The following is a 27,984-nucleotide window of genomic DNA, read 5'->3' on the forward strand; positions in this document are numbered from 1 at the left end:
ATTATTTATCTATTTATTTTTTTATTTATTTGTTTATTCATTTATTTATTTGTGTGTATGTGTGTGCGTGTGTTTATATAAATGCACACAATCCATAATTCAGGCTGAACTGGATGATGACTGTGTCCTAACATGAACTGGAACAAATAAAAATCCTTACATCAAAGGAGTCACGTTTGAATGCCTGAGTGTCTGGTCCTTGGTTAAATACATTCTTGTGACAGATATAGTTCCAACGGCACTATATCTGCTTTCGACACATAAGTTATCTATTAAAGATGTACACAGACCTTACTTTTAAAGATGTACTCGTACTTGAACTTTACCATTATTACAAACAAATACCTGGTTGTGGATTGTCGAGGCGCGTAGTGCAGATATCGTAAATAGTATTTTTGGCTACAAAAAAAAGCCTTAGAACATAATGACGGAGCAGTCACAAGAGTGAGTCTTGAGTCTGATGAAGCCGAGACTTGTCTCAGGGTCACTTCCCTACCCTGTCCTGCCAACTACTTCCCAGGGACCAATCTCTCTCTCTCTCTCTCTCTCTCTCTCTCTCTCTCTCTCTCTGGTATGGTCCCTAAGACTAAAATAACTGGTTCATCTAAGCTGCTTTCGTGCTGTCCAAGATGCAAAGGCGTCTGAAGTACCTTGGCCATTCATTTGAAATCCATTCCCTTTAAACATTTCGAAATTATGCCAGATATGTCCTGATGTGTGTGTGTGTGTGTGTGTGTGTGTGTGTGTGTGGTATTACACACGTGATAATGTTCCTGAAGGAGAACAAAACAAAACATCTATGTAACTACTATAACTATCCCCTATCTTATCATTTAACAGTACGGAATGCACGTACTTGAGCCTTTAGGAAGGTACAAACAATGTCAACGCATCACAACTCTTTGCGATATCTGTTACGGTTACGCCAGAATTTTAAAACATGCCTCCAATGTGTATACATCATAAGGCGTTCCCTTGACCCTTCACATTTCCAGGCTCTCGAAGACAGCATTTCTTATTGGTTGGCCCGATAATCTTGATGTAAGCTTTTTTCTTTTCTTTTCTTTCTTTTCATCTTATGTAAGAGGCGTTCTGGTCAGAGGTATCAAAAGTTGAAAAAAAGGCCCATTCAAGATTTGAGTGCCTTAAAAAAGACAATACGAAAGCAAGTCAAAATTACATTGAGCAGTGTCTTGAAACCACCCTGCCGTTCAGACTGAGCGTGCGACAGTACCAAAGCAATGTTTCTAGGCGTGCACCGAGTGACCTTGCCACGCGTCAAAAAATCGATAAGTCGTCTTGTGAAGGGTTCGGGAAACTGACTTTGTTCCCTGTTATCTCCTCTAGTTTTTCAGTTCCATTTTCTAATCGGAACTATCTTAGTCATGCTATGTTGTCTCTTCTGCGTTACGTACTGTAGGCGAGCGTGTGTGTGTGTGTGTGTGTGTTTGTCGTTTACCTACGTTCGTCTGTTGGTCACCCAGCCAACCGTCCTACGTAAGGAGCTCAGTGTTCATAGTGACCACCTTTGGGTAGGACTGAGACCACTCACACACCACACACCGGGACAGCGAGGTCACATCCCCTCGGTTTACATCCCGTACCTACTTGCTGTCAGGTGAAGGGGGTTACACATTAAGAAGCTCGCCCATTTGCCTCGCCGTGCCCGGGACCCAAACCCGGTCCTTCTATGCAGTGTGTGTGTGTGTGTGTGTGTTTATCAGAGAGAGAGAGAGAGAGAGAGAGAGAGAGAGAGAGAGAGTGTGTTTTCACAGGCAGTGTTTTATTACACATAAACACACTCATCACACAAAACCAAAGTTAGTCGTGCTGACTAACTTTTCTTAGTAAAACCCATGGGGTCTAGAACGAGTGGCAGCATTAGTCACAGTGACTAACATAATGTTAGTCAATTTGTGACTAACTGAGCACTCAAACTGAGTATGGTCTTACTCAAATATATCTGACTAATGCCTTCGTACTGTTCACTGCTTCTACTAACCACATTAGTAAAGTGGATCATAGGTTAGTCAATTAAATGACTAATTAGTCAGTCTTTCTTAGGCAGATGATGAATCATTAGTACCTTTAATACTAGCAGCTAGCTACTGCTGTCTCAAGGTTAGGGAAAGAATAGGTAATAAATTCAATATATTCATATACAATTAAATGTTCCCTCCATTTCATTGCATTAAAAAAAAAATAATAAAAAAAATAAACACTATAATTTTTATCATCTATAGTATAATATGCTTTTCACTTGAACATTTAACAGAAAGCTCCCCTCAAAACTGTAATGATATATAAAACAGATGTAAAAAATAAACTCCATTAGTAACACTTCATCCTAGCATGAGAGAAAAAAAAAAGCAACACAAAAACAACCTGTTTTGACAAGCCATTAAGTAAATAATACACATTTGTGAGTATTAATCACTGAAACTTCCAATGTGGAAAAGAAAGTAAGCATCTCTTAAGATATGAATATTAAACCTTCCTCCCATTCATAAACTAAAGGAAAAAATATGTAAGTAAAGTTAACATAAATTAAATGTAAGGAGTTACAGACCCTGTAAAGAACAATTAATTAGTCCACTGCTAATCATTATATCACAGTACTTTTAAGAAACTTAGGGAAACAACCAGTGCAAAAATAGACATTTAACCTTATTTGTACAAGCTTTTAACCCAGATCATATCCATATGTCACCATTAATCCTTTAAAGCCACACAAAAAAAGAAAATGAGTATTTCTATGGGATATACTAACTAAACAAATCTACAGAAATGCTCAGAACAGTAATAAAGAAGCTTCATGTATCACTTGCAATGACATAGAGAAATAAATAAAAAAAAAAGGTAAAAAATGCATAAAAAAATAAATAAAATAAAAATATATGCATCATATGGTACATGAAGAATACTTCCCAATTTGGAGAGAGAGAGAGAGAGAGAGAGAGAGAGAGAGAGAGAGAGAGAGAGAGAGAGAGAGAGAGAGAGAGAGAGAGAGAGAGAGAGAGAGAGAGAGAGAGAGAGAGTGTCTACTCTCCATTCATTATATATATATATATATATATATATATATATATATATATATATATATATATATATATATATATATATATATATATATATATATATATATATATATATATATATATATAACATAAGATAACAATTCAGTAAGATTTCATGAATACTGGGTGGGGGGAAGGGGAAGTACAAGTATTTCCTTTTCCTTTTAGAAAACTTATTAACATAATGTTATGTATTCATTTCACTGATTAATCTTTAACTAGTAATTGACTAGTGTGTGTGTGTGTGTGTGTGTGTGTGTGTGTGTGTGTGTGTGTGTGTGTGTGTGTGTGTGTGTGTGAGAGAGAGAGAGAGAGAGAGAGAGAGAGAGAGAGAGAGAGAGAGAGAGAGAGAGAGAGAGAGAGAGAGAGAGAGAGAGAGAGAGAGAGAGAGAGAGAGAGAGAGAGAGAGAGAGAGAGAGAGAGAGAGAGAGAGAGAGAGAGAGAGAGAGAGAGAGAGAGAGAGAGAGAGAGAGAGAGAGAGAGAGAGAGAGAGAGAGAGAGAGAGAGAGAGAGAGAGAGAGAGAGAGAGGCATTATGTGTGGAGTTGAATATATTTGGAAGCAGATTTATGCATTTTTGTAGCTCAATTCTGTCTTTACTTCATTGAGTTTTACAAGTAGAGATCTTGTTTTTGAAGTTTTACCTTTGTCATACTTGATACCTAAGAGATGGGATGTTGTGAAATGGAGGAAATGTTCACAATTTTTTGGGTGTTCAATATTAAACACAAAGCCCTGCTACCAATGAGACTACAGCCATAGAAATACATGTTGGTTCAGCTACAGGTGCACCATCAAATACACACTAGACTGCCCTGTTCTTAGTTCTTCTGGTACCTTAAGGAAGAAATAATAGTGTAAACATTAATAACATTTTGACATTGAAATAAAATTTATATGTAGATGTATATCTTAAGGTTATAATATATTCAGAAATTTCAATATATACACACCACTCTAAAATCAAAGGTACTGAAATTTAACCTTAGTAAAAATGGAGTCTTTCCTTTCTCCAAGCAGGTGAAGTAACCCCAATATAACTAAGCAAGCATCTGGTGCAAATAAATAAATATATAAATAAATATGATAATAAGTAAATCAAATAAACAAAAGAAAATTAACTGTGTAAGGAAAAAGTGAAGATATGGTCACATCCAATAGGACAGTCCACTAATTTGAGTACCAATCTTTTAAAAGTCTCCTGTAATTATTGCTTTATCACATAAGAATTAACAAAAATAAAGCTCCTCGATGGTTCTACTAATTATATGAATGACAAGCATTTTGATTGAATGCTCAGAACGACCAGTATACTAATGATTTTTGTCCTTTGTGTCACAGCAGCAAATCTTTTGTACGAGTATGCGGTTATGTTTTTTACTTGAGACACTATTTGGGTAATATCATAATACAATAATGCTTTGTCTAGCAAGTCCTCGTAAGAATATGATGAGTACTGATCGAAAAAAAAAGAAAGAAAGAAAGAAAGAAAACCCCAGCCGAACCTACATGCCCCGACATAATGCACTGATGTTCCGAACCCCCGATTCTTCTCATCATATCCACTAAAACAGTGTGAGAAGTCCTGAACTTCACCACAACCATGGAACAAACCTTTATCAGACTGTTTGCACTTGCGCTAGCGCCGGCAAAGGTGACTCCAAGAATTCTATCTCCACGCGAATTAGTGACCTGTCTTATTGGACTGCAAGGGAAGAGGATGCAGCTAACAATCTAAAAAGATTGATAATATTTACATTTTAAATTTCAAATTGGACAGCCTATTGGGTTTATTTACACTAGAAATAATGTCTTTCCTTATGAGAGAGAGAGAGAGAGAGAGAGAGAGATGCTTTACACCTATTAAAATCTTTAACATCACTTATGCTGCAAACAATTATTTAACCATAGCACTCAGCCAATAATTTGATAGATGAGCAGGAATTTAACAATTAAATGAGTACCTTTATAGAAATTGGTGCAAGCATTACAGTTAGATAGGTCATGCTTAATACAATGTTTGGTTTTTCCATGCAGCATAGTTTCATGAATACTAGGCTTATAAAAGTGAAAGATGCATTGCTAATGATGAAAAGATACATATATTAAATTGCTACCAACTACTGAAATGAACAAGTTGAACTAGACATTACTCACATTGACTTTCATCGTGGTCATAGAGTTCAAGTAAGGTTTCCATATACAGAGGAACTCCTTTTCTTTTTTTGAGAATGGCAATTATTGCGAGCCTATATTTCTCCTGCCCTTTCAAAACTGCTACTCTTGGGTCTGGTTCATCCGCTTGTGGTTCTAATCTCAGGAACTCCTTGATTATCTGTAAAGATATAAGCATCAAATAATTACAAGTGAAGGTTACAGAGATGAGCATCTGCAATAACTGTACTTAGTTATGAGTGCTTACCTCCCGTCACTGAGGCCTTTGAGCCTGAGAGGGAGAATGGAAGTACCGGTAGTTAAATATCAATTACCTACTATAAAATATAAATAGCTATATACATTATAGCCCTACAAATAAGTGCTACATATTGTTACAAATAGTAACAATATGTAGCAAAATCCATAAAGTGTACATATATGCACACTTACACCATCAAAAGTCTGAATCCATGGGTACAAGTTCAGGATTTCTGTTACAAGAATGTTCCCATTGATTATTTTTTTGCATCTCTCAGAGAGTGTCAACTGCATGAGGCATTCAGCCTGAGGAAAATCATTAAAGTAAAATTAGTTTTCATAAGTTGACTGTCCCGCCAGCCTCCCTCTCTCCCTCATCTATCAAATTATATATATATATATATATATATATATATATATATATATATATATATATATATATATATATATATATATATATATATATATATATATATATATATATATATATATATATATATATATATATATATATATATATATATACGAGCATCATTTTTCAGTGGCTATCCACCAGTACCATTGAAATTGCTTACATAAGAGCAGGTATTTTTAAACAACACCAGTAAAGAAGTCTCTGAAATATAAAAAAGATAAATCAAGCGTACAAATATCACATACCTTATCTAACTCGGGATCTTTCTTCATCCAATGTAGAGCAAGCCACTGTCTATGTCTCTCTAATGACTCATCATCTTCTGAATGGGGCCTTGGTGGAAGGTAAGCCTTTACTCCATACATCAGTGGACACGTAGTCTCTTTTGGCGCTATGCAAGGGATCTTCTTTTTCCTTGACGTCACCTCAGTCACTGAGGAATCCTGCCTCTTTCTTGAATTCTGAAACTTGCGCTGGATGCGCAATTTCCATTGCAGCTGCAATTCATGCTCCTCGAGATCACTGTTTCTCAGGATGGCAGGAAATGATGTCAAAACAGCATTTGCCATATTCATATACTGTTCTGTTGTTGGATAGCTGAAATATGATAATGATAATAATAATAACAATAATAATAACAATAATAATAATAATAATAATAACAATAATAATAATAATAATAATAATAATAATAATAATAATAACATATTATTAATAATAATGTCACAATACCTTGATATGTAATAATGATGATAACAATAATAATGATAATATCAATCTAGCTAACTATATAGATGGCTTAACTCCTTTTATTATATTATTATTATTATTATTATTATTATTATTATTATTATTATTATTGTTGTTCTTCTTAACAATCACCTAATTGTGCTTTTGTCCCAGTGAAATTGGCAGATAGTGGGTACACTATCTGAATAGTACACTCAAAGGTGGTTTCACACCTATCATTAAAAAGAGTATTTATCACCATTTCAATTTCTTCTATTTTATTTCAAACACTCGTCTGACATCCGTGAAAATTTTTAAAATACCAGTGACGACAATATTCCATTTCACGGAACAGAGACGTAACAATCACTTCAGTCAAAACACAGTACTTCGCAGGACGTGTGTAAATGCTTCCGCCGAATTCCAAAATGATGAATTTTTTTTTTACTGACACTGAAGCACTGAAGAGCATGGAACGAATACGACACTGATGTGCGTGAAGCGACCTTAACCCGTATCCCTCTGGAGGCATATTCCCGAAGTCTGGTAATGTTTCGGCCTATTTACTCTTGTAGCGGTTAGGTTAAGTTACGTATAGGTAATTTTGTGCGAGAATCTCAATGAGACTATTTTAGAGAGAATCCTACAGTTAGTTTTGGAGCTACAGCCTAGTGTTCATACAGGCTGGCGGACAACTCCTTCCAGACTTCAGGAATATGCATTCTGGTCCTTCACAAGAACTAACATCAGATCCCGGTATGAACACAGGCGGTGCATCCCATGTTCTTTTGTCCCTCTTCTCATTGCTTTCCCATTATATATATATATATATATATATATATATATATATATATATATATATATATATATATATATATATAACACTCAACATCCCTACATGCAACAAAACTTACCAAAACACACTCAAAATACACTCAAAACATCAAAAACACAACCAAAACACATCACAACACCACAAAATACCCACTACACTCACCTAAACACAACCAAATATTGAATATTCACTCAAAACATCCCGTAACATCTAAAAACATCCAAATAACCCACCCCAACCACGCTAAATTTATCCAAAACACACTCAAAGCACCCCAACGTACCTAAAACTCATCCAAACACACTCAAAAGATTTAAAACACCCAAAATACACTACAACACCCCAAAACTCATCAAACACACCCAAAACACATCAAAACATCCAAAACACACTTAAAGCACCACTCAACACCACAAACACGCCACAAACACACCCTTAAAGACCCAAAACTACTTGCACACAATCAAATATACCTCAAAAGACCCGACACACACACCCAAACTCACCAAAACACTTAAAACAGAAAATAAACCCAAAACAAACTCACTACACCTCAATATACCCCCCAAACACACCCATAACAGACAAAAACATCCCACAATATACTCAAAACACCCCACACAACTCAAACCACTTAAAATATAACTAAAAACATCCTAAACCACATTTAAAACACCCAAAATTCATCCAAAACACAATAATAACAGCAAATATACACCCAAAACACACCTAAACACCACCAAAACACACTCGAAACACCCCACAACATTCCTACATACATCCTAAACATGTAAAACACCCAAAACACACCAAATATTACAGAGAACTGCACCGCAGCAAGGGAAACTAAGCTAAATATTGTTTACCTGTTTTGCCTCCTCCTCCATTTCTTTTTATTTCTTCCTTCTCCTCTTTCATTTCTCTTATTTTCTTCCTTCTACTACAACTATCTACACGCCTGACTTTAGAAACAGCTGGAAACACTTGGAAAACACTGGAAATTACGGTAAATATTGAGGAGACACTGGAGCAGACCGAGTCCCGAATCCTTGATGACGTCACAGGCGAGGTGCCGGCGCCCCGCTGCCATACGTACGTAACGTATTTCATTTTGAAATTGACCCATAGAAAAAATGAAGCTAAGCTCGAATGCATTATATATTCTGACTTGACAATTACTTAAATTAATATTCACAATATCAAAACACCTCCAGTCTCAGTAGTTATAAAGAAATATTATGTGAAATATGGAAAAAGTGTTGGAAATTTTGACACCATTAAAAACACTGAAAAGTCCACCTATTCCACTTTACACTGGTAAAAAAACATTTTAAAAAATCTGAACTATTTTTTAAAATAATGCACACTTAGTTACAAGCTATAATAAAAAAATAAAGAAGCTAAAAAATGACAAAATCACCACTTTCAACAGGACAATAAGCCTATTCAAATTCCACATACTTAACTCAACAGGAACGCAACATACTTTAAAAATCATAAACGATTTTTTGAAGCAATAAAATCTTCATTAAAGCCTCAAATAAAAAAGCCAAAAACCAGGCTGGGTAAATTTCACCGTACAAACTGCCCCTTATTTACATAAAAAACAACACCAAATTCAGCACATTTACTTAACTAAAGCAAGAAAAACACTTCAAAAGCAACGAAATATTTTTAGAAACCATAAAATCTTACTATACAAGCCAAATAAATTAATTCGGAAAAATTTTAAAAAATATTGGAACCAACAAGCCGGAACAGGTGCCAGTCCATCATGGCGGCCCTCGGGGGCAACCTCAGTGGGGGAGCCGGCGGCCATGTTGCCTTATTTATTCCTATATAACACCAAAACCAGGCAATGACGGATATATCTGACCAGCGGATATGAAGGCTAGACATGTGGATCCATCTTGTGATATGTTAGGCTTACAATAAGTGAGAGACGAGGCAAATAATGGCTAATAACACAGCTGACGGCTTGTTTACATATTGGCGAACATTAAATATTTGAATAAATTTCCAACTCTTTCCAGACTCAGACGTAAACAAAACCTAAATATAAATAATTAACCCCTAAAAAAACTAAATAACGAATAATGAATCCTAAACAAAACGAATACAAGACACTACAGGGAGGATTAGGGTGTTGTGAAGGCAGTAAGGCTGACTGAGGAGAGACTGGCCCTGCTGGACTCACCTTACGTACTCGTGCCTCTCTGGTGATGCTTGACGGTGCTTGGTGCAGGAAGAAGGTGTCGGGAAGACGGAAACACTGGTTAATAGAGCGTGTAGGGCAAGATTGACCAGTGCTAACCAAAACACTGCAGCCAGCCAGCCGCTCGCCGTGGTAACTCCCCAGCGCCACCTGTCACTGATCCAACACCCACCCACACACACACACACACACACACATACATAGACACACAAAAGTTGACATGCTATCAAATAATATGTCAAGTAATATAAATATCCTCACTTCCTGACTCTCCTTTCCCCACTCCACCCCTGATAAGTGATTATGAACGCAATATTCACTCAGTGCGGCACCGTGTCACCGCAGCAAACAGGAACCAGGGCAGAATAGGCTCAACTGAAATGCTCCTACTCTCTCTCTCTCTCTCTCTCTCTCTCTCTCTCTCTCTCTCTCTCTCTCTCTCTCCTCACGACTGTTTTTCAAAGCTATAAAGATGATTATCAGGGTTTTCAATGGTGTTTCTCCTGTTATTAATGTAGAAATGTTGTTAATCTGTCATTAAAACCGTAAAAATACCCTTGAAGACCTGTGCAACTACTGACAGAGAGAGAGAGAGAGAGAGAGAGAGAGAGAGAGAGAGAGAGAGAGAGAGAGAGAGAGAGAGAGAGACTAGCAATAACACTCACACACACATACACACACCAGTGCATTTATAAACCTTCAAATTTCCCGCACTTTTTCAATGCCTAGGAAGGAGGGAGCGCGAGAGGTTAGACGAGATAGCCTACAAAGCCTAACATTTTCCCATATATTACAGGACGGAGGGCAGATTTTTCTTTATGTTTTACTGACGTTCTACAAAAAAAAATGAATAACTAAATTACCATCGAACAAAGAAACAAGGGACAAAACATAAATAAACAATAGAAAAAAATATTAAAACAGAAGAAAAACAACCACCAAAGAAATAAACTAACAGGAATGTCACGTACAGATGTGTGTGTGTGTGTGTGTGTGTGTGATGGAGCAACACCTTATCTGTTACTATGCATAATTTTGTGTGCCATGGAGTCTGTTTGAAGTGATAGTTGAAGTGTCCGGTGTTGTTGCGTCTCTGTGTCGTACTTCCTCAGTGTGGCGACAGCTGCCGAACAGGTTGGTACTCGTGCAATACCATTCCTGCTGCTGTGGGAGCTGCACGGGATGGTGTCTGGACTCTGTTTTAGAGTCGCGTTCTCAACCGTTTCGTTGTAAGAACGCGGACTCTAAACATCGACTCCAGATACACCATGTCGTGCATAACAAGAATCGTAATCCTCGAAATGAATTATTTAAAAACTGCAGCAATTCACTGCACAAGTTTTAAATAAATTTTAGTTTTAAATCTTGGCCCAAGTAGCGTAAATTCAACATGATGGATGCCTTTTCTACAAGTGAAAATTTGGAGAAAAGTAATTATGTATTGGAAAAGATTGTTTACCTAACTATTGCACTGAACTTCCCTGAGATGAATGCACACGTTGGCAACAAACTGGTGGCTTGTCCTTGAGCGAAAGAGGAAATCCTACTTGCCTCCCCAGCCTGGGACACTTACATAACTCATCGTACTCTCGAGGTGCTCCGTCATTTGTGCAACACCGTCACTGATGTGTGTGTGAGATGAGTATAAGTACATATATGTATTATTATCGTTTTCTTGAATGGTGATTCAAAAATCAATGTAATGATTCCTGTGAGGAAAAACTTAAATAACGAAATAGAATCAGAAAGCTAAAGTGATGTTTCCTTTTCAGTTTGTATTTATTTATTTATTTATTTATTTATTTATTTTATGTTTTTTTTTTTATGCAGCGTAAATTAAATCTGTCCTTTCATGTGACAGGAACACATCCGAGCTCACCTCTCAGTCTGCGGCTGATTCACTGAGATTATCGAACTCACAGTAAGTGCTGAATGGTTAGCAATTTCACACAGACTGTCTCGTACACGCCACTGACGGAAACGGGTCGTCCTCATACGGCAGGGAACAAGCAAAGGACATGGTTTTTGTTTTCTGCATACTACGTTTCCGTTTTATCAGAGGCTTGACTTCACGAGACATAGCCATTATCAGCATTATGATAATGATTTTTCATTCTCTTTACAGACGTTAATAAGTCATAAACAACAACAGCACCAACAAAGCAGCATTAACAACAGCCAGACGACGGCAACACCACCATCAGCAACACCAACAAAACAAAAACAGTAACACACTGCAGTAATCCATCATGGCGGCGAAACACACCCCAGTGTATCTGAAGGAAACCAACAACTCCCTCATCTGGATGCGCTCTTGTGAGAAGGAGACCGCCAAGCCTGTCGAGGGCAAGGTCAAAGGTGAGGACTGTGACGACTGTGGCACCAAAATTATCCTGAACACTGGCAAGAAACTTTCGACGACGTGGATCATTTGTGTTCTATAAAGGCATCCTCATCTTGGATTTTATGGGACAGGCGACGTGTGCTTCACCTCCTGAAAGTATTTACGTCATGCTTGTACTATCACTCACTCCAATTCTTATAGTTCTTATGTCTTATCGGAGTGTGAGGTGTGATAACAGAAGTTGAACAAATGGTGATATATTAGGATGTGTTACTTTCTTAGATAAATTACTCTTTTCCCATATTGCATTTATTTAAGTGTAAGTTGATGAAGCGTGGAGGAATCTTGTGTGGCAACCGGTGAAATAAGACATGGGGAAAGAAGGAAGTCACTTCTTGAGTTCCGGTAGTGAGGAAAGACAGGGCACATTGGTAGGGTTGTGTTAGAATTTGATCTGATGGCTATGCTCGTAAAGGTATGGACTGGTTAATCTTTAATTGCTTCTGACTAGATTCTTAAGTGTTAAAGTCTTTATTTTTTTATTTATCTAGTTTTTGCATTCCCCGATCAGAAAAATGTTAACATTTGTTTACACAGACCATGGAGACTTCACTCCGACCACTCTGTGTATACTGACAAGTCAGATGAATGCATATTCATCAGATCAACTTTAATAAATCAAAATTAGGAGCACCATCCTCGGCAATAACTTTATATGAATCCTTTACAGGGGAGCTCCCGCAGTGGCTCAGCGGACGCCTGACTCGCAACGGGCCGGGAAAGACTGGCTTCGGTGATACTCAGTTCAACCACCTGTTCGACATGTCTGCTCTCATCCACCAGTTCATCATCCATGACGGCCGCGTTACGTACCAGTCCAGGTAAACATGGATTTGTAAAGGGAAATCGAGAGAAAATCTATGAGCCTAGTAGTATATTTTCAAGAAAACTAGCTCCTTAAACACAAATAGTAATGATGAATCAACAAATAGTACGGAGTCACATATTACGGAGAACTTAACTAAGATTCTGTAAACAGTTATATCTCTAAACTCGCTGCCCACAACATGGCGGCAGATTATATGGCAAACTTACAACCTGTCTCCTCCTCCACACAGGTTCCTGCAGGGCGACACTTACAAGAAGAATCTGAAGGCGAATCGTATTGTTGTGACAGAGTTCGGCACGGGGGCGTACCCAGACCCCTGCAAGACGTTGTTCCAAAGGCAGGGCACTGGCTGAGAGAGAGAGAGAGAGAGAGAGAGAGAGAGAGAGAGAGAGAGAGAGAGAGAGAGAGAGAGAGAGAGAGAGAGAGAGAGAGAAGCATCATACAATGTTGTATTGAATAATTTTATCGCAGATAGATTATAGAGATACTCGCACATTATCTCAGTATTGCCACGTAGTCACTCGTGATCATTAGTGAAGCGTCATAACACTGATTCTCACACGTTCAAGATAACACTTAAGGACAGCTGCTCGTAAATTCAACGTACAACCGATGTGAACCGCCAAATCTTTTCATCATCATCATCATCATCATCATTATCATCAGGCTCCATGATTTCTCTACTGAATTTATTTGTGCTGCCGTGGTACAGTGGTACCGCGCGCCCTTCAGGGGGCGAGGTTTCCTCAGGCGCTAGGATTCGGCCCATAGTTAGGAAGGCCGTCCTCTCGGGATAACGGTTCCCAAGTGCCACAGCTGTCAGGAGGCACCGCTCTAGCCCCAGCAAACTAGAGAAACTGGACGTAAAAGCGAGACATAATTGCCTCCCCTAATTTCTACTTATCTTTAATCGACTGCCAGATTATTTCAGGTTTGCCGGGTACAACTAACTTATCTCATCTGTCTAATCATTTGTCCGCCGTCTTCATCTTGTTGTTGTTGTTGTTGTTGCCATTTATTTTATCTATTCATTCATTTATTTATTTAAACGCAACCATCCCTAAGGTTCCTACTCCATTACTCTCCCGCCAATGTCATCTTCATTTATTTATTTATTTATTTATTTATTTTTCTATCTCGATTGTTAAGCTTTTGGTCTGCTCCCTAAATAACATTCTTTAAGGCTCATCAAATACGCTATTATTTGAAAGCTACAGTAATCTCAAAGTTTCACCATGCAGTACATTAAGAAAAAAAAAAAAAAAAAAAAAAAACTGGTCGCCCTTTTAACAAAATGGTTCCGTGTGTGAATCAGGACTTGGGAGTGTCGGGCAAGTAAAGACGAGTAACATCAAACTATGAATACAAATAAACAGGTAATAACTTACCATATACTTTATATTGCTGCCTGAATTAACACCACATGACTCAACAGCACTACACTTGCGGACACAAAATTTATGCGTGAGCTGTGAAAATATCTTAAAAGCGTGTTGTAACCCAGCCAGAACTAGCATCCCAATTTTGTGTGACTAAGAATATTGAGCATTGCAGAGCGTAAAAAGAAAAAAAAAAAACTATGAAGAGGGGTGAGGAAAGGATAGAAGTTTACGGGCGGTAGGAAAGGAATTCTACTGGTAAGAGAAGTCAAGTGATGTTTTATTCGTACTTCAATTGATCAAGCAAGTTTACTCTCTTATACTTGAGCTCATTTTCTTTCATTGTAAAGTTTGCCCGTTTTCTATCAATGGACCTGTGTGAGTCAGTCTTTGTGGGTAATCTCAGATAAGTTGCGGGTTACAATTCAAGCGGTTCTAGCAAACTCACTGAGTTAAGAGAAAACTTACACAGCCAGACCTATTGAGGTGCTGGTATGGAAGGTACAATGCATTTTCTTTACCAGTATACTGTTACAACAAATGCCTTTTTTCTGCTTCGCAGGTTCATGAGCTTCTTCACGCCCCTGAACAAAAGGGATATAACGGACAACTGCCTCGTGAGCGTGTGTCACTTCGGCGATGAGTTGTACGCCATGACGGAGACCAATGTGATGCGAAGGATAGACCCCGAGACTCTGGAAACTGTGGGCGAGAAGGCGAGTCTTGGGAAGTTATTAAATTGTATTGTTTGTTATCTAGAGCAGATGGGTAAGTTTTTGGGAACATGAAGGCAAGCATTTGCAAGTTATTCATGTGTTGTTTGTTATCTGAAACACGAAGGCAAATTTTTAGGAAAGTATTCGTCTTGTTCGGTATCTGAGACAGATAAGCAAGTTTTTGGGTTCAAGTCTTGTTTGTTAACTGAAGCAGGAAAGCAAATTTTAGGGAAAGTTATCCAAGTCTAGTTTGTTATCTGGAGCGGACGGATTGGTAGGATTTCTCTATGCCAAGGCTTAATGTGTCATTGCCCATGACAGACAAATCTGGACGAATACCTGATGGCTGTCAACACTGCCACGGCCCACCCACACGTGGACCCTGACGGCACTGTTTACAACATGGCCAGTTCGTTCGCCGCGAAAGGAGGGCCACGATACACCATTGTCAAGTTTCCTCCACCTGCAGTGGTCAATGGTAAGGAATATTTCCTGCACGAGTAATAATTGCGTTATAAAATAGCCCTTGGGAAGAAAATGAGTGAAAGCTGCTAAATATAATTTTGTGGAATCATTAGTACCTGAGCACAATCTTGATTTATTTTCTTTGCTTGAGCAGCATCCCATATTTCCATGGTGGATGTGTAGTTATCAAAGAAACTATGTTCACCAAAGAAAAGATAAATGAGTGCTTAATGGAGGACAAAAAGAGTGTAGAGGTATGGCATGTCACTCACGTGGTGGTGATGGTGATGGCCAGATATTTTATTCGTAAACACAAATTAATTCTCTCTATCATGGAGTTTGATAGCCAAGTGAAATCAGCGGGAAGAATACTAGAGAGAAGTTTTTTTTTTCCAAATAAAAATGGTCATTATCTTGAGAACACCGTAGTGAACAACAGTATTCGCGTAGAAGAGCGCCTAATGTAAGAAGAATAAGACAGCTTTCCTTCATTAACATTTCTTTTCTCTCTATTGTGATTCTGCTTCACTTTGGCTACTTTGGTGAACCATTGGCAGGTAAGAAGAAATCCTCGCTGGATCAGGCCAGGGTGGTGAGCAGCATCCCTTGCAAACACAAGCTGCAACCTTCCTATTACCATTCCTTTGGCATCACCGAGAACTACTACATCTTCGTGGAGCAGCCCTTCGTCCTTAACCTAAAGAAGTTTCTCCTCAACGCCTATTTGGGGAAGAGCTTCCTGGCGGCGATGGAGTGGCACAGCAAGGAGAAGGTCTGCGGTACAATTACCTCACTATCACAATTGTTACCCTACACACCACCTCCACAATTTCGAGATCATCTTCACCACCACCATCACTTTTCAGTATCAGCACCTCTAAAACTCGTTGCTCTCACCTACAGTACAACCAGTAGCCTTACCATCACACTCAGCAACTGGAAAACTTGCAAGAAAGTTGTTTTAGTATGATTTTAAGATTTGCTGGGAAAACTGATAACATATATTTGATATATCACATCGTGTTCCAAGGATTAAGTCACGGCCAATATGAGCTTCGAAAATGTACCTTGAAGAAGCGATACAATAAGTAAATTCTAGACACCAAAACCATCTCGGGTCAGCCGTGAAAGAAGACTGTATTGGCGTGAAACCTACCCTCACTAGTCAGGCTGCAATAATTGCAAGACTTCTGTAGATTTCTATCGGACTTAAGCCTTGAATGGGATCTGTTAGAATGTTTATATACTAACAAAATCTGGCATGTCAGTGAAACATTCTATAAAATCTCTCTCTCTCTCTCTCTCTCTCTCTCTCTCTCTCTCTCTCTCTCTCTCTCTCTCTCTCTCTCTCTCTCTCTCTCTCACCGGCTCGCGTTGCCTCCAGACCAAGTTCCACGTGGTGCGGCGTGACACAGGGGAGATCCTCTCCACTAAGTATGCCTCTGACGCCTTCCTCACCTTCCACCACACCAACGCCTACGAGGAGGACGGCCACCTGGTGGTGGACCTCTGCGCCATCAAGTCTGGAGATGTGAGTGGATTTTTTTCCCGGTCTCGTTTGTGTTACTAGCTTTAATTCTTTTTATATGCAAGATTGTTATTGGTGAACGCCATTACATTCAACAGTGATTGTAAAACTCAAATTATTTATCAAAACTCGTCAAGGTAAAAAAAAAAAAAATAGATAAATAAGTAAAGGAAAGGAAGAAAAGAAAGGAAACCGAGTTTTATCGAAAGAATACTTCCACAATGTTTACGTATAAATATTTTTCTTTGCTGGAACATTGTGAAGATCGATTTCTTCATAACAGACATGCCAGGATGTCTGAGGTACACTTATGGTGTTCTGTCACTCCCGCAGGTCATCTCGCAGTTCCTGCTCAAGAATCTATCTCAAGGTGACTTCCAAGTGTCCCCGAGCGACTTGCCCCACCACCGTCGCTACGTGCTGCCGCTCCGCACGCAAGGAACCCACACGAACACCAACTTGGGTACGTGCATGAGGACGCGATGCCACGAGAATTCACGCACTAACAGTAACAAGCACAGCATTTAATCCTATTTTGCGCTGTTATGCATTGTGTTCTTATGTTATTTTGACTTTTCTATTGTATGAGTGCCGAGTTTTGTTGCTGAAATTTCATTAGGAATATGTTTGCTTCATATGAACTAGTAGCCACACACACACACACACACACACACACACACATGCTGCACTAGTTGTACATTGGAAAAAATATAATGTTCTGAGATTCAGCAAGGCTACACATATTATGAAATCACACAATGATGTGCTAAATAAAGTAAACATAAATGACAATACTTTTCAGTAACACTAAAGGACACGAAGTGCACCGCTCGGAAGCTGGAGGACGGCACCATCTTCGTGGAGGGACAAGTCATCTCCCCCAACATTATTGACCTACCGAGGATAAACTACAAGTACAACGGCAAACCTTACACCTTTGCATACGGGGTGGAGGTCAACCCTCTCGGGGTGCAGTTCTCAAGGGTAAATGCTTGGCTCCGTCTTTATTCTTGTTGGGTATCGGGAACTAAAGTGGCAGGCAGGACAGGAACTAAGCTTAGAACGCCACTCATTCGTGCAGACTGGATTACTGACCATATACGTAAATGAACGGGAGGAACCAAATGTAATTTTTCAGTAACCAAATACACATTATGTAACATGACCCGGTGTAGAAAGAGAGGGCTGCGAGTTAAAAACTCTTCCCTCTCAGCTAGTGAAGATGAACATGCGCACCGGGGAGACGCAGCTGTGGCACGAGGAAGGCAAGCTGGTGAGCGAACCGGTGTTCGTGGCGGCCCCGGACGCCACCCGCGAGGAGGAGGGCGTTGTGCTCACTACTCTCCTTGATAAGGTAAACGACACCAGGGATCTAAAGCAAGCCTGATGCCATAATCTTTCCCTAACGCGTACACCGAAGTATTAATTTTGCCATTCCCCTGCAGAACAACCCGACCTTCATTGCGCTGCTGGTGCTGGACCCGACCAGCTGGAAGGAGGTGGCAAGGGTGGAGTGTGTGGCTCAGGGCAAGGTGACACAGACCTTCCATGGACAGTTCGCCGCCACGGGAGACTCTGTTCACCTCCTTTAATCTCACACCTGGGACGGGTATCATGCAAATGGTGGTGTCAGGGCAGAGTGGAGGACAGCAGAGTTTTAGTGTTGTTAGGCAATAGTCTGCACTTGTTACCTTTTATTTACCTTTAGTCTAAGACTCTAAGTATTAGTTATCATGAATAAAACTGATTTTTAAGTAGTTATTTCATCATGAGTTATGATGATAAATTTAAATACTGTATATATATATATATATATATATATATATATATATATATATATATATATATATATATATATATATATATATATATATATATATATATATATATATATATATATATATATATATATATATATATATATATATATATATATATATATATATATATATATATACTAAGATGCATATTTCGTCATACATGTTGCAATGAATGCCAAGCTTTTTTGTCTGTCTGGTTCCTATTTTCACACAAATGATATAGAACTTGGGAATAATTTCACTATATAAAAAAAAACAACAAAAAAAAACAACATATTTCAAGATGCCTCTAATGTCTGGCGTGCCGAGATGGATTGGGGTTGTGCTTGTCTTGTGCGGAAACTACACGGTTTTTGTGAGCAGCGCAATTTGTTATTTTCTTCAACATGAAGTCATATGCTGCAAAAGAATTGGTGGTTTTCATCAAGAATTACTGTTACAGAAACATACTGTGATTCCATTAAGCTGTTTCGCTCTTTTAGCTTTTAATACTGTGACTTACGTATGTCCGTAATTATTCATGTAACAATAATTATGATAAAATACAGTTCAAGGGATTTTTGTTCTTGTTTACTATGTTTCAATGGAATCCAGAACGAACGCAAATCTCCCTCACTATTGCAAACGAGCTCTGAAAACTATTCTTTCATACTATTTTTTTTTTTTTTTTTAAGTTCTGCTTAAGAGTTTTAGCGAGCAAGTAGGAAACACGAATTTTTTCTTGTCTAATCACATAAAACAAGAAAGCAACTCTGCATCATCTGCAAGTATACATTTTGTTTCGTGTAGTTCATGGTCGTATACATCGTTGCTGAAGTTCTTTCATTCACAACTTATTTTCTTTTATTCATCCATTCATTTATTTATTTGTTTATTTCAGAGGGGAACCAATGTTTGACTCATGTATTAAATAAGATTCTCGACGTTGTTTTTAGTATCCATTATACACTCTCTCTGTGTGTGTGTGTGTGTGTGTGTGTGTGTGTGTGTGTGCCACATTTGGGAATCTTTCTTCCCTCCTATTGTACGTATCTCCTTCTCCTCTTCTCCTTTCTCTTTCTCTCTACTTCGTAACCTTCAACCTTTCTTACATAAATAAATAAATAAATAAATAAATAAATAATGATGATGATGAGATGATGATAATAGTAATAATAATAATAATAATAATAATAATAATAATAATAATAATAATAATAATAATAATAATAATAATAATAATAATAACAACAACAGCAACAACAACAACAACAACAACAACAAAAGTGTGTGTGTGTGTGTGTGTGTGTGTGTGTGTGTGTCACCGAAAGGGGCCTTGCTTCGTCGCGACTTTTTTTTTTTTCCAAACTTAAAATGCAATCAGCGCAACGTCTTCCATAGAATAAAAAAAAAAAAAAAAAAAAAATAGCTGCAGGAATCATCGAGCATAGCAACCACTAAAAAAAAAGATCGTGTCCTAATCTACCTTAACAGGAAGTGTAGGGGTAAACACTTGGACCAAAGTACAGTGTTCCCTTGGCCACCTTAAGACAAACACGCTCCTCACACAGACAAGCAAGTGGAAGCCGCTGCGTGGTGTTATTATTATCACCCTCCATATATGAGATTCCATAGACCTTGATCACCACGACGGCTCTGACTTGTACGTGACCATAAGCACAGGCTCAAGCACTAGTCCTAAGCCATTGCCACCATGCGCTTCGTTGTTGTCTTATCATTCTTTTGAACAAGAGGCTACACGATCGCTAGGCCTTCAGGTGATAGTGCTAGATAAGTGTCGAGGGCAAGCTACATATCTCCACCTACTTTTGTTGTAGTTACTGGGCTGTTGTGGATAACGATGATGGTGGTGGTGGTGGTGATGGTAGTGGTAGTGGTGGTGGTGGTGTAGCGATTTAACTATCCTTAACTATCCCTAGTATTGTTGTTATGATTAGGTAACTTGAATTGGTATACATCTGAAAAAAAAATGTGCATATTTTCCGGTTACTTAAACGTATGTGATCCTTTCAAATACTTTTCTAAACTATATTTTTTAATTACGTAAATTTTTTTCGTTACATCACTTAAATGTTAAAAAGTACTTGCAAATTCGAACAAGTAGATCCCCGAAAGAGTTCTCATTAATACTATAGTTCCCTTATACCACAGTCCGAGAAAGAGAGAGAGAGAGAGAGAGAGAGAGAGAGAGAGAGAGAGAGAGAGAGAGAGAGAGAGAGAGAGAGAGAGAGAGAGAGTACAACCAAAAAACAAAGAACATCATACAAGAGAAAAAAGATTAGCACTAAGATAAATTATATTTTCCTCTCACGCCACAGCCACACTTAGCACCGCTGTGCCTCCGGAACTTGTGTCATTCTTTATCGAAAAAGAAAATTCACTGAAAGATTATGTAAGCCTAAACACTCTTCGCGTTTCGTAGCAACAGGCTGGACACGCAGGTGGTGCGTGGTGACCCCGGCAAAGCTTCTAGACGTAATGCTGCTTCTCCCTGGACCCTAGCGGACACAGACCAAGGATGATAGAACAAACAAAAGAAATCTCTCTCTCTCTCTCTCTCTCTCTCTCTCTCTCCACACACACACACACACACACACACACACACACACACACACACACACACACACACACACATATATATATATATATATATATATATATATATATATATATATATATATATATATATATATATATATATATATATATATATATATATATATATATATATATATATATATATATATATATATATATACATACACACACACACACACACACACACACACACACACACATCGAAAGACCATTTCTTTTTTTCTTTAGATTCACGTGCCTCGGAAAAAAAAAAAAAAAAAAAGGCAGTGGAGTGACCGGCGCTCCTTGACCTTTGGGATGACTGTCCGGGAGCCGCCATTCATATTCGCCGATATCACCCACACCCTTCCCGCTGATCACCCAGGTCGTGGCCTGCCCAGGATAGACAAGAGACGCTGATAACAGCAGTAAGATTCAATGAAAAAAAAAATCTTGTTTGCCTGAAGGAAAGGCAGCGGGGCGAAATATTTCCTTGCTTGGACACACTTGTTTTCGTCAGCACTTATTGTGCTGAGCTTCCTTGCCTGATGGAACCTTAATGTCATCAAGACTTATATGAAGAACACTCGTGGTTATTTTTCTCTTCCCCTTGATGAAACAGCCACTAGTTTATTTGTGCTAATCATCTTCGTCTGTCTTCACACACTGCGATTTCACGGTTCCGAGACTCCTTATTGCTAGGATTTGATAATGCTTGAATCACGGGCTTTCTCAATGGTCCCGAGCGCGCGTGATGGGAGGTGTGCGGGAGATAATTAACTATACACATTATGGTGCACCGACATTCATGAGACAGCCAAACCTTCTGTACCAAGTCATACATGGCATTTTATCAAATACGGATATTTTTAATGTTTGTTGAAGATTTTCTCTAAAAAAGTAAAACTAAATCAACTTTACGACGAACAGAACAGGCAGATTTCATTTCTCTGGACACGCATTCTTTTTACATTGCAATTGTATTTGTGTCGCAATAAACCAGCGTTGCCCACATACACCAAACGTGTCCCGCTAACCTGGGCCACGTGAGTTATATAAACATCTCAACAGATTCTCGCTGTGCTGTGTTTTCTGTCGTTTACTCAATGCATTTCTTTTATAAAGATCAGAGAGGCAGGCTGGAAAAGCACACGGCAATTTTTTTTTTTTTTGTTAACAGAGTTAGCGTAAGATTAGGTACCTAACGAAAATCCCGTGATGTAACATTAAAAGAGCTCAAGGAAATGAAACCAGCGTCACCATACAGGTATCAACTCAGGCCCTTATTCAGAAACGCTTTGCTCTCTTACCACGACTATTTTCAAAGGCCACAGAGACGATTAGCTGTGTTCTCAAGGGTGCTTCTGTTAATAATGAAGAAATCTTGTTAATTTATTACTAGAACCATAAAACACCCTTAAAAAATCCACGTAACTTCAACTAGAGCTTCTTTGAATGAAGTGTTTCAGAAAATGACCTTTATTACCACGAACAGTAGGGCAGCCAGCATTAAATCACGGAAGAGATGAATGTATTTTGCGTACGTGACATATGCAGGGGCGGTTAGGTAAACAGGGTGGTGGAGCGGAGTGCAAATTGGCTGAAATGGAGGTTGAGGGTGGGATAAGAAAATAAAGTGACGCGGAGTTAGGTTAGGTAAGCTGCACCTTGAAAAACATCCAATGAACTTTTCTATTTATTTATTTTACTAATTACTATTATGTGCCAGGACTCATACTAACAAAATACAATTACTTGGTGGACCATCATATGTGAGGGTAGAAATTAAGCAGGTAAACTGGAGTAATGAGTGAGAGGTGGTACAACAACATTCTGGGACTCATAGGAAGGTTAGAGTTAAGACAAAGGAGTTTGAAGCCAAGAGAAAGAAACCTTGAGTTAAGGGGAAGGCGCTTTGAGTTAAGAAGGAGCTTCACGATAAAAGGAAAGAGCCTTAAGTTGAGATGAAGGACCTTGAGGTTAACCAGGAAAGTTTGGGGTTTTAAGAAAACAGCTTGAAGGTAAGAGAAAAGTTTCATGTTGAGAGGAAGAAGTTCGGCGCTAAGACTCGAAAGTGTGACCAAACAACTACCCACTGAAGAAATGCACCTTTCGAATAAAAATACACAGCTCCCTTGCAGAAACGAGGTGCTTGATTTTTTTTCCTCTTATTTGGTCGTTAATGAAGATGAAAAAAAGAAAAAAAACATAACTTAAGATATCACTCGGCTAAGAAATTAACAATACGGAAACCTCCATTACGAAACAAAAGCTCTGGAGGGATAACGATCAAAATAGGCGGACAGATAACGAATAAACTCGAGGTGGTGACGACGGTGCGGGGATTAGGCTTAGGGCGAGGAGGAGGGGCAATATAAACCCCTGCAGGAGAGACGAGAGACACAGTGAGCCGCCGCCATGAAGCTGCTCGTCTTGTGCTCGTTGGTTGTCGCCGCTGCAGCCTGGCCCAGCCTCAGCGACTTCCAGGGTGACCAGCCCGGTAAGACCCAGTCCCGTCTCCCGCGCTGTGCCATCAGTAGACCTTCTATGACACTTTCTTCATTCTTTCGTCACTCTGTCACTCTGTCCCACCGCTAGATATCATGTCACTTCATTCATAAGTCAGGTTCACTCTGCCCATTCTACCACCAGGTACTTTGTCACTTCCTTCATTCTTTGATCAATTTCACTTCCTCCGTCCCATCGCTTTCATTCCTTAGTCAACTTCACTTTAACCATCTTACCACCAGCTACCTTGCCACTTTCTTTCATCTTTCGTCATCTACAATTTACTCATCCCATCACTATGTTATCATTCCCTTCCTTCTTTTGCGACCTATCATTCCCCATCGCGTCACTACTGATCCTTCAATCCTAGACTTACTTCTTTCCTTCTCTGCCATTATCAGCTCCATCCCAGCGCACCACTTTCCATCCTCCTGTCCCTTCATTCATTTCTTCTTACCACTCCTCGTCTCGTTGTTTAGATACCATCCCGATCCTAACTCTTTTTCCCTAACACTCTACTGTTTTTTCACCACTCCTGACATCCTGCTTGTCTTGCCTTTCCTTTGTTCCAGTTCCTTAGTATCCTCAACATTTTTCTACCATTCTGCTGCCTCTGTTTCATGTCATCTCTGTCTCTTCCTATTTTCTACCATTCTGTTTTCTCTCTTTTTCCAACACCGGCCTCTATCCCTTCACTGTTGAACCTTGTCACTATTTCTCTTGTCACTCTTTCCCCATTTCCTTCTTTGTTGTTATTGTTGATGGTATTTGTCCTATGAGTGATGCGAACTGCAATATGTGGCAACTCGCCTGATAAAAAAAAGTGTGTGTGTGTGTGTGTGTGTGTGTGTGTGTTGCCATACTCTTCTCTATATAACCACCAGTCTAGCATTCCTGTTTTCCCAGCTCTTTCCTTAAGCTGTTGTCCACCACCATCGCTCACTCTTGCTCTCGCCTCACCTAACACGAGTGTTAACCTCTCTCGCGTCGTGATCAGTTTCAGATACACTGTAACTTTTTTTGAAAACAAAAAATTAATATTATCTGCACAGTTTAGTCTTTTAATGGTCTTAAAATTTCATATAATTTATATTTCATTCAAATTTTCTTTAAAAAATCCTCGGTTTATGCACAGCCATCTGTCACGGCATTTCAGATTTTTCATTTACTCTTAAACACACACACACACACACACACACACACACTACTATGGTAAATTTGTAAAATTTCAACGTGACATGATATAATGACGGAAAGCAGCTTGCCATCAACAGCTAGGATTTATGTTGCATGTATAATGAAACTTTCACAAAAGTACACAAATATTCAAGATTTTTTTTTTTTTTTTTAACATGGATTTTAAGAAGCTTCTCTCCCGGCAGTCGTGACGGTCGCTAAGAAGCAGCAGGATGTCAATCGCCTGCTGCACAGGATCTATGATGACGTGACTTACCCCGAGTTGAATGCCGCTGCTGACACCTTTGAGGCCACACTGGATGTCACTAGGTACAAGGATGGAGGCGTAGCTATTCTGAGGCTGCTGAAAGAGCTGCACGATCACCGCCTGGCCAGCAGGCACCGCGTGTTCTCTCTGTTCAACGCTCGCCAGCGAGAGGAAGCTCTGATGCTGTTTGAGGTCTTCATGCAATGCCAGACCTGGGAAGAATTCTCAAGAAGTGCCGCCTTCTTCCGCAAACACATGAACGAAGGAGAGTTTGTCTACGCTCTTTATGTCACCATCATCCACTCGCCGCTCGGCAAAGGCATTGTCCTGCCTCCTCTCTATGAAGTTACGCCCCATCTCTTCACGAACAGTGAAATCATCAACAAAGCCTATGCTGCCCAGATGACCAACACTCCAGGGTCGTTCAGAATGAACTTCACCGGATCAAGGAGGAACCCGGAGCAACAAGTCGCTTACTTTGGAGAAGACATTGGCATGAACGTCCACCACGTCACGTGGCACATGGACTTCCCATTCTGGTGGACAGATTCCTATGGCCATCACATTGATAGGAAGGGCGAACTCTTTTTCTGGGTGCACCACCAACTCTCTGCTCGCTACAACAGTGAGAGACTCTCTAACTGGCTGGACGTTGTGGATGAACTCAGCTGGGAGAATGTCATCAGGGACGGGTTTGCGCCCCATACAAGTTACAAGTTCGGCGGAGAGTTCCCTGCAAGACCTGATAACATTCGCTTCACCGATGTGAGAGGCGTGGCGCGAGTGAGGGACATGGTAATCACTGAGTACCGCATACGTGATGCCATCGCCCGCGGCTACATCGTCAATCCAAACGGCGAAACTATTGATATTAGTAATGATCACGGCATCGATATCCTGGGAGACGTTATTGAGTCATCCACGTACAGCCCCAACGTGAATTACTACGGCTCCCTGCACAACACGGCCCACATCATGCTTGGCCGCCAGGGTGATCCCCAGGGTAAGTTCAACATGCCTCCCGGTGTCATGGAACACTTTGAAACCGCTACCCGTGATCCCAGCTTCTTCAGGCTCCACAAGTACATGGATAACATATTCAAGGAGCACAAGGACTCCTTCGATCCCTACAGTAAAGACGACCTTGCATTCCCCGGAGTAAGTATTGAATCTATCAACATCGATGGAGAACTCAGAACTTACTTCGAAGAGTTTGAGTTCGATCTCGAAAACGCTGCAGATCACTCAGAATTCTCCGATGTGGAAATTTCTGCCCGTGTTCCTCGTCTTAACCATAAGGAGTTCGCCTACAACTTTGGAATCAACAACAACAACGACGATGAGGTCGAGGCTGCCATTCGCGTATACCTATGCCCTGTGAGAGACGCCCATGGTGTCGAGTTCACCTGGGACCAGGGTCGCTGGCACTGCATTGAAATGGATAAATTCTGGAGGAAATGTAAGTGTAAACATGTTTTGTTGAGTGTGTGTGTGTGTGTGTGAGAGAGAGAGAGAGAGAGAGAGAGAGAGAGAGAGAGAGAGAGAGAGAGAGAGAGAGAGAGACTTATTATGTCTGATGTTTACGTACTTCGTTACTCAAACAATGGCATATCTTTATTCCAGTGAGCAGTGGAGCTAACATGGTGGTTCGGAAGTCCTCTGAATCCTCAGTAACTCGCCCCGATTCCATGAGCTTCAAGGTCCTCCGGCAAAAGGCGGACGAAGCTGTGACTGGAGGTTACGACCTGAATCTGGAGAAGTATGTGGAAGCATGTGGTATTCCCGATAGGATGCTCCTGCCTAAGGGCAAGACTAACGGCATGGACTTTGCCCTTATGGTCTTCGTTACCCCTGACGCGCACATTGATGAGAGTGAGGTGAACGGAAACCATGCCCATTGTGGCAGACATGGACAGCCCTACCCCGACACAAGGCCCATGGGCTACCCGCTCGACCGCCGCATCCCCGACAAGCGAGTCTTCCTGGAGACTCCCAGCACAAAATTCATCAACGTCAAGATCTTCCACGGCGAAAACTAAACTTTGGCTGCTGTCATGTCAATGACGAGAACGCGGAAAACATCTTAACAACCACGAGTGCTCTGTTGGCTGCTTCACAACACCCGGGGCGCCCCGATGGTAAAGCTCAGAGCAGCACAAGACCAAAATATTTACAATAGAATACATCCTACAGGCTTGAATTTTAAACCATCTTGTACTGTTTTGGATTAATTCAATAGTTCTCACTTGATTAATAACAACTTGAAGCTGCATTTTTCGTTTGATTATAAAAACCCTTTAATTGACACAAAATTTGGTTTCGTTTTGATTAAAATGCACTGACATAGCGAATAAAACACTATTACCTTGCCTTACTGCACAGTGGCAGCAACGACAAAAATTCCGTCCATGAACATAAAATTGTGATTTGCTCCGATCAAAAATTTAGGTACTGCGGATACGAACACATTTACCTCCTTGGTGAACAAAGAAATAGCTCGCATATCAACATGTCCACCATACTATCCTGTCTTAAAGTGTTCATTAGTGCACAACAATATTAAGCATTTGGAAATGTACCCACCACTCAGGCTGCCACCACGAGTCTGGTTAAAAAATAGGCACAGCCA

At 39.7% G+C, this 27,984-nt stretch overlaps 3 protein-coding genes across 7 annotated transcripts; 2 read left to right on the plus strand and 1 right to left on the minus strand.

Annotated features, from left to right (window-relative positions):
* Positions 1–3,314: 3,314 nt before the first annotated feature.
* LOC135103102 (uncharacterized) lies at positions 3,315–10,220 on the minus strand. 2 transcript variants are annotated; one of them, XM_064009118.1, is made up of 6 exons: positions 9,668–10,220; positions 6,152–6,503; positions 5,684–5,797; positions 5,234–5,411; positions 4,061–4,128; positions 3,315–3,913 (listed from the first exon to the last, which is right to left on the minus strand). In XM_064009118.1, exons 2-6 carry the CDS (start codon positions 6,479–6,481, stop codon positions 3,857–3,859), a joined length of 747 nt encoding a protein of 248 aa, XP_063865188.1. In that variant the 5' UTR covers positions 6,482–6,503; positions 9,668–10,220; the 3' UTR covers positions 3,315–3,856. The 2 variants fall into 2 exon arrangements, 1 of the variants encoding a protein (XP_063865188.1); XR_010269924.1 differs by lacking the exon at positions 5,684–5,797 and having other exon boundaries at positions 9,668–10,208.
* Positions 10,221–10,669: 449 nt separating this feature from the next.
* On the plus strand, positions 10,670–18,719 carry LOC135103100 (beta,beta-carotene 15,15'-dioxygenase-like). Of its 4 annotated transcripts, none has more exons than XM_064009114.1 (13): positions 10,832–11,314; positions 11,547–11,606; positions 11,811–12,043; positions 12,760–12,910; positions 13,148–13,255; positions 14,860–15,013; positions 15,335–15,491; positions 16,036–16,250; positions 16,863–17,009; positions 17,340–17,469; positions 17,809–17,990; positions 18,220–18,360; positions 18,452–18,719. In XM_064009114.1, exons 3-13 carry the CDS (start codon positions 11,935–11,937, stop codon positions 18,596–18,598), a joined length of 1,641 nt encoding a protein of 546 aa, XP_063865184.1. In that variant the 5' UTR covers positions 10,832–11,314; positions 11,547–11,606; positions 11,811–11,934; the 3' UTR covers positions 18,599–18,719. The 4 variants fall into 4 exon arrangements, with proteins under 4 accessions (XP_063865187.1, XP_063865184.1, XP_063865185.1 ...); XM_064009115.1 differs by having other exon boundaries at positions 10,832–11,279; XM_064009117.1 differs by lacking the exons at positions 10,832–11,314; positions 11,547–11,606 and adding an exon at positions 10,670–10,819.
* Positions 18,720–23,028: 4,309 nt separating this feature from the next.
* On the plus strand, positions 23,029–27,627 carry LOC135103111 (hemocyanin A chain-like). The gene is made up of 3 exons (XM_064009142.1): positions 23,029–23,918; positions 25,294–26,814; positions 26,979–27,627. The coding sequence occupies exons 1-3, from the start codon at positions 23,822–23,824 to the stop codon at positions 27,392–27,394; spliced, it is 2,034 nt and encodes a 677-aa protein (XP_063865212.1). The 5' UTR covers positions 23,029–23,821; the 3' UTR covers positions 27,395–27,627.
* The last annotated feature ends 357 nt before the right edge of the window (positions 27,628–27,984 follow it).

Source organism: Scylla paramamosain, chromosome 8 (assembly GCF_035594125.1).
Source record: "Scylla paramamosain isolate STU-SP2022 chromosome 8, ASM3559412v1, whole genome shotgun sequence".
Lineage (NCBI taxonomy): Eukaryota > Metazoa > Arthropoda > Malacostraca > Decapoda > Portunidae > Scylla > Scylla paramamosain.